The sequence below is a fragment of the Chiloscyllium plagiosum genome, unplaced genomic scaffold (assembly GCF_037043375.1).
Source record: "Chiloscyllium plagiosum isolate Xiang-an unplaced genomic scaffold, Cpla_swu_hap1 HiC_scaffold_7, whole genome shotgun sequence".
Lineage (NCBI taxonomy): Eukaryota > Metazoa > Chordata > Chondrichthyes > Orectolobiformes > Hemiscylliidae > Chiloscyllium > Chiloscyllium plagiosum.
The window spans coordinates 41,276,361-41,289,721 of NW_028270145.1; the positions used below are offsets into that span (position 1 = coordinate 41,276,361).

The 13,361-nt window shown below is 43.6% G+C and overlaps 1 protein-coding gene across 3 annotated transcripts in view; it reads left to right on the forward strand.

The window, feature by feature from the left end:
- Positions 1–13,361, forward strand: part of calcrlb (calcitonin receptor-like b) — an 85,146-nt gene that overhangs the window by 61,833 nt on the left and 9,952 nt on the right. For all 3 annotated transcript variants that reach the window (XM_087988958.1, XM_043693437.2, XM_043693436.2), the window contains exon 7: positions 1,966–2,092. In XM_087988958.1, coding sequence (XP_087845084.1) covers positions 1,966–2,092 — 127 coding nt within the window. The remainder of the gene's footprint in view (positions 1–1,965; positions 2,093–13,361) is intronic.

A 13,361-nucleotide genomic window follows, 5' to 3' on the forward strand; every position in this document is an offset into this window, starting at 1 on the left:
ATAAATTATTTTACATCCCAGCAGGCTTCCCAAAAGCCTCCCTGACAAAAATGTCAGTGGCAAGACTGTGCCTCACATCAGTTGGTTGTCATGCAGCCATTTAATAGCTGGAGGGCAATTAATGATCTCCATATATGGAGGAGGTCCCTTGTTTATAATAGCAGTCAGCTTTATGCTACCAGGACGGGGATAGCGAACAATGGTCATCACCTTGAGAGATTTTTGCTAATGCCTGATAGGGAGCTAGGTTGAGGGGTATTCAGTGAGGTTAAACTAGGAGGCCATGGCATGGAAGCAAATGGGAAGGATGCAATATGCACATATCAGGTAAGGAGGGGAAACCCAAGGGTGGGATGCAGGCATTGCAGTCATCCTATAATAGATCTGGTAGGGTTAGGGTGATGGCCTGAGTATGTATGGAGCACATTAATTGCCCTCCGTGAGTCTTGATGGGCTTGAATCTTGATTCTGGCCTCCACCTACCTTGCGAAAACCTTGTGATGGGCTGGAAAGAGACCTTGAAGTGCTCATTAAGTGGCCACCTAAGGGCATCCATTAGCCTAAGGATGGAGGGATATCCACACATTCCTCACTAGATGTAAATCTGTGGTGGTGCCAGTTGCAAATGGATAGACAATACACATAACTTTATGCTTATTGGTCATTTGCCCCGATGTGTATTAATTTCTGGCCAATGTTACAGTTAGCCTCCCAGAGGAAGTGAGGATACAAACAAAACTACAAAATGTCCTGCTGCGTTTACATTAAAGAATAAGCACCGATGATAGCTGGAGCTTTGCACATGTCCCTCTTTTGTTTTGAAGTTGGGAAAATACGATAAGCCAAGCCCTAGTTTTGTTCTGTTTAATTAATCTCATCTCAATGACAGGTCAGAGATCATTATTCACTCTCACTGAAATAATGATTTTATTTATTTTAGATGCATCTGGGGACATCATTTCCTTAACCAGATTTTCAGAGGAAGCGTAGCAGAAAATCATTTGTAAAATTCTGACAGTCACCATGAAACTTGCTGAGTAGAAATAAAACTAATGTTGTCTGATGGTGACTTAGATCCAGTTGTGGCCTATAGCATTGATGTGAAGGAACCCACAATATTATAAATATTTGCATCCATACAAGTCTGCTCTCTATTGCAGATTCTGCTATTGCAAGTGTTACTGTATTTCTAAGTGACCTTATTATAGCCATTACATGACGAGAACCATCCTTTAGATGAAATTCATTCATTTGGCAAATAGGTGGTGACTTAAACTCATTATTGCACTTAAATTAGCATCAGTCTTTAAAATATGACTTATACATAATTCACTAAGTGCCACAGTCATTAAAAGAAACAACGGGCTGGAGATAATCTATGGGCCATGTGGGTGAAAATGATCAGAAACAGATGATGAAATAAGTACAGAGATTTGAATTTAGTGCAAGGGCAAGGAGCTAAAAAAAATAAAGTGAGAGGAGTAGTAGGCATCTTCATTTTGTATGGAAAAGGAGATGAGTTGGCTATGGATGTTGAAGTCAAGGTTGAAGAGAGCAGAACATGGATAAACGGTTCGGCAGCATTGAGATGAGATTAAGCCAGAGGGAAGAATTATCATGGAAACAGCAATATTTTACTTCAGTGATGGATAGAATACAGTATCTGACCTTCAGCTCAGGGTAAAAGCCAACACTGAGCTTGCTCGCCAATGGATTCAGCATGAATGAATAACTGCACCAAAGGATGTGTTCAAAGATTAGGGTTTGATGTTCTTAGTGGCAGTTTGGTCCTTTTGATGTTAGAATAAACTTGGACAGAAATATGTCTGAATTGTAAGTTATGTATCAGCTTCTGTTAGCCTGAGTGCATTATGAACAATTTAATATTGAAGAACAGGCATTGTTTGACATGAGTTCTTTATGACCCAGGAAAGCAATTTATTTCTTTCTGTTCTTCTCTTATAGGAGTTTAAGTTGCCAGAGGATAACACTTCATAAAAATCTATTCTTCTCGTTTGTTTGTAATTCCATCATCACCATCATCTGGCTAACAGCCGTTGCAAATAATCAGAAACTTGTTGAAAGTAATCCAGTGAGTATTTATTTAATTATTGTGGTGAACTGTAGAATGAATTTAATACCTGGGTGAAGGGAACACCTGAAGAGTGTTTTGAGTGTATTCAATTCCTTAAGCTTTTCAATGAGGCATTAATGCCTAAGGGGAAGTGTAAAGGGTTGATTTTGATGAGTTTGATGCCATTTAGTAGCTGGTTTTTCTGTATTGCTGCTGAACAGCTCACATATTTTTAGTTGTTACTTGACTGGTGAGGACTAAAGATCCAGTGACTCTGTTGTGGAGCCCAGCAGTTTTATGTTGGTAAACAGAGGGGAATGGGCTTCCAGGGGAAGACTGTGAGTATTATATATCGGCCTCCATCAAAAGCGACTTACCCATTGTAATCAGCCATCTGTGATACTTTGAGGATTGCTGGTTTGACCAATCAAAACGATGTGCACTCTGTCCATTAATAACCAAAGATTTTTCTCCACCAAGGAGAGGGAGTAAATTTAGATATTTAAGAAGGCTGCCATCTGTTTTAAGTTGGAGCAGTATTCACCTATTTTCAAGCCTGCTACAAAATGATGTAGATCCAACAATAACAGGAATAGAGTGATGATCTTCTTGTCAGCCCACTAGTACGTCCACTCCTACGGGATGACACCACTTAAAATTAACTAGGAGAAAGTGAGGACTGCAAGTGCTGGAGATCAGAGTCGAGAGTAGGGTGCTGGAAAAGCACAGCAGGTCAGGCAGTATTAGAGGAGCAGGAGAATCAACATTTTGGGCTAGAGCCCTTCATTTTAAGAGCACTGAAAATCAGCCCGGCCTCCCTCTCATTCGGTAAGAGGCACCGCACAGGAAGTCCCGATTAAGTGAAAAGTCAAATGGAAAAACCCAGTGACCCCCTAAGAACATCATGTATGAAATGAGAAAAATCTTTTTCCCTGTCAAGTCCCACTTTCTGTCCAAAGGTGAGAGATCTGTCCCTAGTTTCTCAAAAGTGAATAAACACTGACACAATTGCCATGAAGAAGAATACCTGCTAAAAAAAAAATACCTGGTTTCTTCAATCAAATAAATGTCCATATTTATAGAATGGATCAGTTGTAATCTACAGATATATTTCTAGCTAAGAAAAGAAAGAAATAGAATCATAGGCTGTGTTGATTTTGGTGGTTCCAGAAACCATGTTTGGGGTTGCATTTGACAGCTGTAGTTGGGGTTCCTACCTTTGCTGAGGCAGTTTCTTATCAGATAGATAGAGGTCCTACCTCTGATACTTACTGGCTAAGCAGTGGACCAACAGTTTCCAGTACAACATTGGGAACTGTGGCCATTACCAATCTGCACTGAGGCCTGGTAGAAGGATCGCCACTGATGATCTCAGACCAACGTGAGTAACACAGCATTGCTCTGGCCAGTAAGCTGGGTCACAATGAGACCCAGAGATGGGTGACTGTCACAGTCAGGGGAATGGTTTCCAAGGGTCTTATTATTTCAGCCCATGGGGGCCTTCATGGGATTCAGGATGCTCAAGAATGTGGGTTTTCCCCACCAGGATGCTGGAATAGCTACCAAGTGGCTTGCTGAAATGGCTTAGCCCGTTTCTGCTGAAGAGATACCGGGCTTCAATTGGCCTTCTGGACAGGAAGGCTGACTTCATCCCTCCCTGCCCAAGACCATCTTTGAGCCTCTCCAGCTTGAACTCAGTTTGGGGAAGTTGGGATGAGCAGGTTCTCCACCCTGTACCTTTCTGCCATCTTTCTGCCTCCCTGAGGCAGTGGGTAGTGTAGACAGATCAATGGATAGAAGGCTGGTTTATGAGCTGTGTTCATGACTCTCCATAATTTCTTGAGGTCTTGGGCAGACCGGTTGTCATGCTTCCGGATAAGACACTTTCTATGGTGCGTCTATAAAAATTGTTAAGACTCATTGTGGACATACCGGATTTTCTTAGCCTTCTGAGGAAGTCGAGGCATTGGTGTGCTTTCTTGACTGTAGCATTATGATGGGTGAACCAGGATAGATTATTGGTGATGTTTACTCCTCAGAACTTTAAGTTCTCAACCATCCCCACCTCAGTGCCATTGATAGACAGGAGCATGTCCTCCACTCTGGTTCCTGAAGGGGATTTGAAACTATGGCCTCTGGTATTGGCCTGCTCACCAGGAGGAATGTTATTTTTTCCTATTTAGCTTTATTAAAATCTCTCACCATTTTGAACATCTCCATTATATTTTCTCTTAACTTTTTCTGTTTCAATTTACAATCTCTTCTCATATTTGAAGTTCTGAATACCGTTTTGGATACTTGTGGGGGGGATGACTTACCAGGGGTAAGTAACGGGGCTCAGGTCTCTGGCACGGAGCCTGTCCCCGTTACTCAGAAGGGAAGGGTGAAGAAGAGCAGAGCAGTAGTAATTGGGGACTCGATAGTTCGTGGCACAGATAGGCGGTTTTGTGGGAACGAGAGAGACTCACGTTTGGTATGTTGCCTCCCAGGTGCAAGGGTACGTGATGTCTCTGATCGTGTTTTCCGGGTCCTGGAGGGGGAGGGGGAGCAACCCGAAGTCGTGGTCCACATTGGCACCAACGACATAGGTAGGAGGAGTGCTGAGGATGTTAGACAGGCTTTCAGGGAGCTAGGTTGGAAGCTTGGAGTTAGAACAAACAGAGTTGTTGTCTCTGGTTTGTTACCCGTGCCACGTGATAGAGATTCGAGGAATAGGGAGAGAGAACAATTAAATGCGTGGCTTCAGGGATGGTGCAGGAGGGAGGGGTTCCAGTTTTTGGATAACTGGGGTTCTTTCTGGGGACGGTGGGACCTCTATAAACGGGATGGTCTACACCTGAACCTGAGGGGAACCAGTATCCTTGGGGGGAGGTTTGCTAGTGCTCTTGGGGGGGGTTTAAACTAACTCGGCAGGGGCATGGGAACCCAGATTGTAGCTTCAGGGTGCAGGGCCTGGAGTGTAGGGAGGTGAGGAACATGGCATCAATTTCCAAGGAGGGTGCCTGTAAACAGGGAAGTGGCTTGAAGTGTGTATACTTCAATGCAAGAAGTATACGGAATAAGGTAGGTGAACTTGCAGCGTTGGTTGGTACCTGGGACTTCGATGTTGTGGCTATTACGGAGACATGGCTAGAACAGGGACAGGATTGGCTGTTGCAGGTTCCGGGATTTAAATGTTTTAGTAGGGTCAGAGGTGGGGGTAAAAGAGGGGGAGGTGTGGCATTGCTTGTCAAAGATAGTATTACAGCGGTGGAAAGGACGATGGATGAGGACTTGCCATCTGAGGTAGTTTGGGCTGAGGTTAGGAATAGGAAAGGTGAGGTCACCCTGTTAGGAGTCTTTTACAGGCCTCCTAATAGTCCTAGAATCATTGAAGAAAGGATTGGGAAGGTGATTCAGGAGATGAGTGACAGTAATAGGGTGGTTGTTATGGGGGACTTTAACTTTCCTGATATTGATTGGGAAAGCTATAGCTCAAGTTCGTTAGATGGGTCAGTGTTTGTTCAATGTGTGCAGGAGAGTTTCCTGACACAATATGTAGACAGGCCAACAAGAGGTGAGGCCATACTGGATTTGGTTCTGGGTAACGAACCAGGCCAGGTGTTAGAATTAGAGGTAGGTGAGCACTTTGGGGATAGTGACCATAATTCGGTGATTTTTACACTCGTGATGGAGAGGGATAAGTGTGTACTACAGGGCAAGAATTATAGCTGGGGTAAGGGAAATTATGATGCGGTGAGGCATGACTTAGGATGTGTGGCTTGGAAAAGTAGACTCCAAGGCAAGAGTGTAAATGATATGTGGAACTTGTTCAAGGGGCAACTATTGAGTGTCCGTGATAATTATGTACCTGTCAGGCAGGAAGGAAAGGGTCGTGCGAGGGAGCCGTGGTTTAATAAGGAATTGGAATCCCTTGTTAAATGGAAGAGGGCGGCCTATCTCAAGATGAGACGTGAAGGTTCAATTGGGGCGATTGAGAGTTATAGGGTAGCCAGGAAGGACCTGAAGAGAGAGCTAAAAGCAGCAAGGAGGGGACATGAAAGGTCCTTAGTAGATAGGATTAGGGAAAACCCTAAGGCTTTCTATAGGTATGTTAGGAATAAAAGAATGACTAGGGTAGGAATAGGTCCAGTCAAGGATAGTAGTGGGAAGTTGCGTGTGGAGGCGGAAGAGATTGGGGAGACACTGAATGAATACTTTTCTTCAGTATTCACTCAGGAACAGGGCATTGTTGTCGATGAGAATACTGAGGCACAAATAAGTAGAATGGATGGCTTTGAGGTATGTAGAGAAGAGGTGTTGGAAATCCTGGAAAAGGTGAAAATAGATAAGTCCCCTGGGCCTGATGGCATTTATCCTAGGATTCTCTGGGAAGCAAGGGAGGAGATTGCTGAGCCATTGGCCTTGATTTTTATGTCCTCTTTGTCTACAGGAGTAGTCCCAGAAGACTGGAGGATAGCAAATGTGGTTCCCTTGTTCAAAAAGGGGAGTAGGGATAGCCCTAGTAACTATAGGCCGGTGAGTCTCACTTCTGTTGTGGGCAAAGTCTTAGAGAGAATTGTAAGGGATAGGATTTATGCACATCTGGATAGGAATAATGTGATCAAGGATAGTCAGCATGGTTTTGTGAAGGGCAAGTCGTGCCTCACAAACCTTATTGAATTCTTTGAAAAGGTGACGAAGGAGGTTGATGAGGGGAAAGCGGTAGATGTGGTATATATGGATTTTAGTAAGGCGTTTGATAAGGTTCCCCATGGTAGGCTACTGCAGAAAATACGGAGATATGGCATTGAGGGTGAGTTGGAGGTTTGGATTAGAAATTGGCTGGATGGAAGAAGACAGAGGGTAGTAGTTGATGGCAAAGTTTCTTCATGGAGTGCCGTCACTAGCGGTGTTCCACAAGGATCTGTTTTGGGACCATTGCTGTTTGTCATTTTTATAAATGACCTGGAAGAGGGGTTAGAAGGTTGGGTGAGCAAGTTTGCGGATGATACGAAAGTCGGAGGAGTTGTTGACAGTGAGGAAGCATGTGGCAGGTTACAGCAGGATATAGAGAAGCTGCAGAGCTGGGCAGAAAGGTGGCAGATGGAATTCAATGTAGCTAAGTGCGAGGTGATTCACTTTGGGAAGAATAACAAAAAGATGGGGTACTGGGCTAATGGTCGGATACTTGGTAGTGTGGATGAGCAGAGGGATCTTGGTGTCCATGTACACAGATCTCTGAAAGTTGCCACCCAGGTAAATAGTGCGGTGAGGAAGGCATATGGCGTACTGGCTTTTATTGGTAGAGGAATTGAGTTCCGGAGTCCTGAGGTCATGATGCAGTTGTATAAGACTCTGGTACGGCCGCATCTGGAATATTGTGTGCAGTTTTGGTCGCCATACTATAGGAAGGATGTGGAGGCATTGGAACGGGTGCAGAGGAGGTTTACCAGGATGTTGCCTGGTATGGAAGGAAAATCGTATGAGGAAAGACTGAGGCACTTGGGGCTGTTTTCACTAGAGAAAAGAAGGTTTAGGGGTGACTTGATTGAGGTGTACAAGATGATTAGGGGGTTAGATAGGGTCGACAGTATGAACCTTTTCCCGCGTATTGAGTCGGGTATTACAAGGGGGCATAGCTTTAAATTAAGGGGGGGTAGATATAGGACTGATGTTAGGGGTAGGTTCTTCACTCAGCGAGTTGTTAGTTCATGGAATGCCCTGCCAGTAACAGTGGTGGACTCTCCCTCTTTATGGGCATTTAAGAGGGCATTGGATAGGTATATGGAGGATAGTGGGTTAGTGTAGTTTAGGTGGGCTTGGATCGGCGCAACATCGAGGGCCCAAGGGCCTGTACTGCGCTGTATTCTTCTATGTTCTATGTTCTATGTTCTATGTTCTATGAATTGCTGATAACATTCTTTCAAATATCATTGGTACTGTTTCTGAGGTCTGTCCTTCTTTTCTGAAGTGAGGAGTCCTAAATTGTCCACAGTACTTTCAGTTGACGCCTATCCAACAATTTATAAAGTTCTCCCCTGACTATCTTTTGCTTTGTATGATTCAGCCATTCAGTGTGATATATCATGCAGAAATGCTCACCTCTATTGAATTGTTACTTTCAGATTGGGACAAAATGATCACCTCTAAAAGAATAGCAAACTCAGTAAACATTTACTTCGGAAGAGAGCATTTTCTCTCAATTGAACCATATCTGCAATCAAGGTTGAGATCAGTATTCAACACTGTGCTGAGAGTGGCTACTGATAAAAACATTGGGGCTCATTCTGGGGAAGGTGGTCTTCACTTGAACCAGAGGGGTATTAATATCCTGGGTGGAAAATTTGCTGGTGCTGTTTGGGTGGGTTTAAACTACCTCAGCAGGGGGATGGGAACCTGAGGTGTAGTTCCAGTGCACAGGAGGATGAGAGTAGGGAAGGCATGGACTGGATTTCACAGTCACAGGAATGTGCTGGCAGACACCAGGCTGGTTTGAAGTGTGTCTACTTCAGCGCCAAAAGTATCTGAAATAAGGTAGGTGAGCTTGCAGCATGGTTAGGTATCTGGGACTTCAATGTTGTGGCCATTTTGGAGACATGGATAGAGCAGGGTCAGGAATGGATGTTGCAGGTTCCAGGATTTAGATCTTTCATTAAGAACAGGGAAGGTAGTAAAAGAGGAGGAGGTGTGGCGTTATTAGTCAAGGATAGTATAACAGTTTACCACAGGAATTGCAGAAGAAGGAGGCTTATGTGACGATGAGACGAGATGGTTCAGGTGAGGCGATGGAGAGATACAGATTAGCGAGGAAAGATTTAAAGAGAGAGTTAAGAAGAGCAAGGAGAGGACATGAGCACTCTTTAGCAGGTAGAATAAAGGAGAACCCTAAAGCTTTCTATAGGTGTATGAGGAATGAAAGGATGACTAAGGTAGGAATAGGACCAGTCAAAGACAGAAGTGGGAAGTTGTGTGTGGACCCTGTGGAGATCGGAGAGGTGCTAAATGAATATTTCTCATCTGTTTTCACTCAGGAAGAGGAGAATATTGGAGAGGAGAAGAATGAGATATGAGATATTAGACAAGAAAGGATTGAAGTTAGTAAGGAAAAGGTGTTATCAATTCTAGAAGGAGTGAAAGTGGACAAGTCCCCTGGGCCAGATGGGATTTAACCGAGGATTCTCTGGGAAGCTTGGGAGGAGATGCTGGAGCCTTTGGCCTTGATCTTTGAGTCATCATTGTCCACAGGTTTAGTGCCAGAGGACTGGAGGATTGCAAATGTTGTGCCCCTATTCAAGAAGGGTGGTAGAGATGACCCAGGTAATTATAGACCAGTGAGCCTTATGTCTGTTGTAGGAAAAGTTATGGCAAGGATTATAAGAGATAGGATTTATAATTATCCAGCAAGCAACAATTTGATTATAGATAGTCAACATGATTTTGTCAAGGGCAGGCCATTTCTCACAAACCTTACCAAGTTTTTTGAGAAGGTGACCAAGCATGTGGATGAGGGTAGGGCAGTTGACATGGTGTATATGGACTTCAGTAAAGCCTTTGATAAGGTTCCACATGGTAGGCTTTTGGAGAAAATGCAGAGGCATGGGATTGAGGGTTAGTTAGCAGTTTGGATTAGAAAGTGGCTTTCTGTAAGAAGGCAGCGAGTGGTGGTTGATGGAAAATATTCAGCCTGGAGTCTGGTTACTAGTGGTGTGCCACAAGGGTCTGTTTTGGGACAACTGCTGTTTTTCATTTTTATAAATCCACACAGGCATAGGTGGATGGGTTAGTAGGTTTGCAGATGACACTAAAGTCAGTGAAGTAGTGGACAGTGTGGAAGAATGTTACTGGTTGCAGGGGGACTTGGATAAACTGCAGAATTGGGCTAAGAGGTGGCAAATGGAGTTTAATGCAGATAAATGTGAGGTGATTCACTTTGGGAAGAATAACAGGAAATCAGAATACTAGGTCAATGGAAAGATTCTTGGAAGTGTGGATGTGCAGAGGGATCTTGGAGTCCATGTACATAGATCCCTGAAAGTTGCCATCCAGGTTGATAGTGCTGTTAAGAAGGCATACAGTGTGCTCGGTTTTATTGTAGAGGGATTGAGTTCCAGAGCAGTAATGTCATGCTGCAATGATACAAAATGCTAGTGCGGTACACTTGGAATATTGTGTACAGTTCTGGTCAACCCATTACAGGAAGCATTGGAAAAGGTGCAGAGGAGATTTACCAGGATGTTGCGTGGTCTGGAGGGAAGGTCTTCTGAGGAAAAGCTGAGAGACTTGGGACTGTTCTCATTGAAGAAAAGGAAGCTAAGAAGGGATTTGATAGAGACATACAAGATGATAAGAGGATTAGATAGGGTAGACAGTGAGCCGTTTTCTTAGGTTGATGATGTCAGCTTGTACGAGGGGTTATAGATGCAGATTGAGGGGTGATAGATTTAAGACAGATGTCGATAGGCAGGTTCTTTACTCGGAGAGTGATAAGGGCATGGAATGCCCTGCCTGCCAATAAAGTTAACTCACCACATTAGGGAGATTTAAACAATCCTTGGATAAGCACATGGATGATGATGGGATAGTGTAGGGGATGAGCTTAGATTAGTTCACAGTTCGGCGCAACATCAAGGGCTATCACTTGCCGTCAATTTTTAATCCCAGATACAGGAGCGAATTCATTCACTACTCACTGCTTTTCACTGTTTTCTCCACTTGATCAAAAGCTCTTTTTAATATCTAGCCTCTTTTGTAGTCACCAGTTTGAAACAACATTCAAACAGATTTTCAGATAGCTAAAATATTTTTTAGCCACAATATGAAAATTATTGTGTACTGTATTCAGTCGATGAACTATTATTCACAGAACTGTTTTTCAAATCATTTTCTGCTCTTCGCTTGATAATGACTATTGATATATTTCTGATATATGATATCTTTCTGAGAAAATAATATTCTTCCTAAGTAAATGTTTATTGAGATTCAAGTACTTTCAGTGATGTTTGTCTTTTTGCTATTCGAAATTAGTCATTTCAAGTTCCACAAACCTGACTACAAATTGAGCCAATGGAATGTTAAAGCATAGTATGAAGCCAATCAGCCCAAAATATCAATGTCAGCTCTCAAAAATAACTCCCCAATTAGTCCCACTCGCTCACTTTTCCAATATCTCTGCAAGGCCATATCCAATTCTCTTTTTTGAGTCACTCCAATTGCCTTAGATCAAGGGATTTATTTCCGTGTTTGAGGTGATTAATAGCCTGAATGATAACAGGCCCACTTGCGTCTGGGTTAATGACAGTTGTTGTGGGATGAAGCCCCTTCAGTGGTCACTAATTGGCTACAAATCACCCCAATTAGTGGTGGAGTGGAAACTTGGGGCTTGCCTTCCTGGATCTTAATTCTGGTGGAGCTGGAAACAAAGTGGTGTCCAACAGGACCCTATCCACAAAATTAATTATCTCCAAGCTCACAAGCAGTGAAAGCAAAAGATTCTGCTGAACGACAGGAAGATAAATTCAAAACAAATCAAAAAGTGACTAACAGTAATGGAAAATATTGATTATAAAAATGCGTTTGTTATGTCACCATATGAGCAATATTTCCCTTCCCAAAAGTAATCCAGGTCCATGGGCAAAGTGCTGTTGTGCATTGACAGAATTAATTTCATGAGAATGTGAATTTGTATTTACTTTTTAAAATGATCTTGGACTGATAAAGATATATAATTGTCTAATCCTGCGGGTTCGACTTTACCATCCCTGGAGGTGTCATAGAGTCATCGAGATGTACAGTGTGGAAACAGACCCTTCAGTCCAATTCGTCCACGCTGACTAGGTATCCTAAATTGATCTTATTGAATTTGCCAGCATTTGGCCCATATCCTTCGAAACCCTTCCTATTTATGGGTGGCACGGTGGCACAGTGGTTAGTGCTGCTGCCTCACAACGCCAGAGACCCAGGATCAATTCCCGCCTCAGGCGACTCTCTGTGTGGAGTTTGCACGTTCGCCCTGTGTCTGCATGGGTTTCCTCCCACAGTCCAAAAATGTGCAGGTTAGGTGAATTGGCCATGCTAAATTGCCCGTAGTGTTAGGTGAAGGGGTAAATGTAGGTGGGTTGCGCTTTGATGGGTCGGTGTGAACTTGTTGGGCCGAAGGGCCTTTTTCCACACTGTAAGTAATCTAATCTTATACATCCATCCAGATGCCTTTTAAATGTTGCAATTGTACCAATTCCTGTGGCAGCTCATTCCACACACGTACCACCCTCTGTGTAAACAAGGTGCCTCTTAGGTCCCTTTTAAATCTTTCTGCTGTCACCTTGATGCTCTGGCCTCTAGTTTTGGATTCCCATACCCCTGGAGAAAACAACCTTGCTGTTAACCCTATCCATGCCCCTCACGATTATCTAATTAGTCCAGTTGAAGACAGGATAGGAGAGGAGGGGAGGGGGAGGTGGGAGGAAAGGAAGTAGCCTCTGACAGACAAGCCCCTGCCATTGCATACAATCCCCTTGACCCCCTTTTCCACAGGACACCCACCTGACGAGAGAAGTGTAAGAAGTACTTACCTTGTTGTTGGATTCCCCTGAGAGAGTAAGCTCAGACTGGCAAGCTTAATGACCCCGATGTCGCCAGCCTCTGATTAGGTGGCAACCTCTGGGTTGCTAGTGTTGAGGCTTATGACAAATTGAGAGACCTGTCCCTGCTTACTGCGGGGTGGCATGAGAAGACAGGGAAACGGTGTGGGGATGGCATGTTAGTCTCGACCGAGTTACCTTGCTAGGCCTTCAGATGAGGCAGTATATTAGGGCCCAGGGCTTGGGTGGTTCAATGTGCATGGTGTCTTGTGCTTAGTTTGCGATGTAGAGTTGGGGCTTGGGCCAGATAAAGCAACAGGACCCCAATTACTGTTCCTGGCTCTGATGCTCACCTCCACAATTAGGTAAATAAAAGGAAACATTCCACTGGATATTTTCTGTAATTGTTTAAATACAATGCATTTTCTTTTCAATAGAATCATAGACTTGCTACAGTGTGGAAACAGGCCCTTCGGCCCAACAAGTCCATACCGACCCTCCAATTACTAAACCACCCAGACCCATTCCCCCTAACTAATGCCCCTAACCTACACATCCCTGAACACTATGGGCAATGTAGCATGGCCATTTCACCTAACGTGTGCATGTTTGGATTATGGGAGGAAACCGGAGCTAACTTTATATTGTGTCTATTTCTGGCAAAACCTTGTTTGAAATAAGCACAAGCCATATTTGTAGCATATAATTATCTTGTACTACATTTCCGA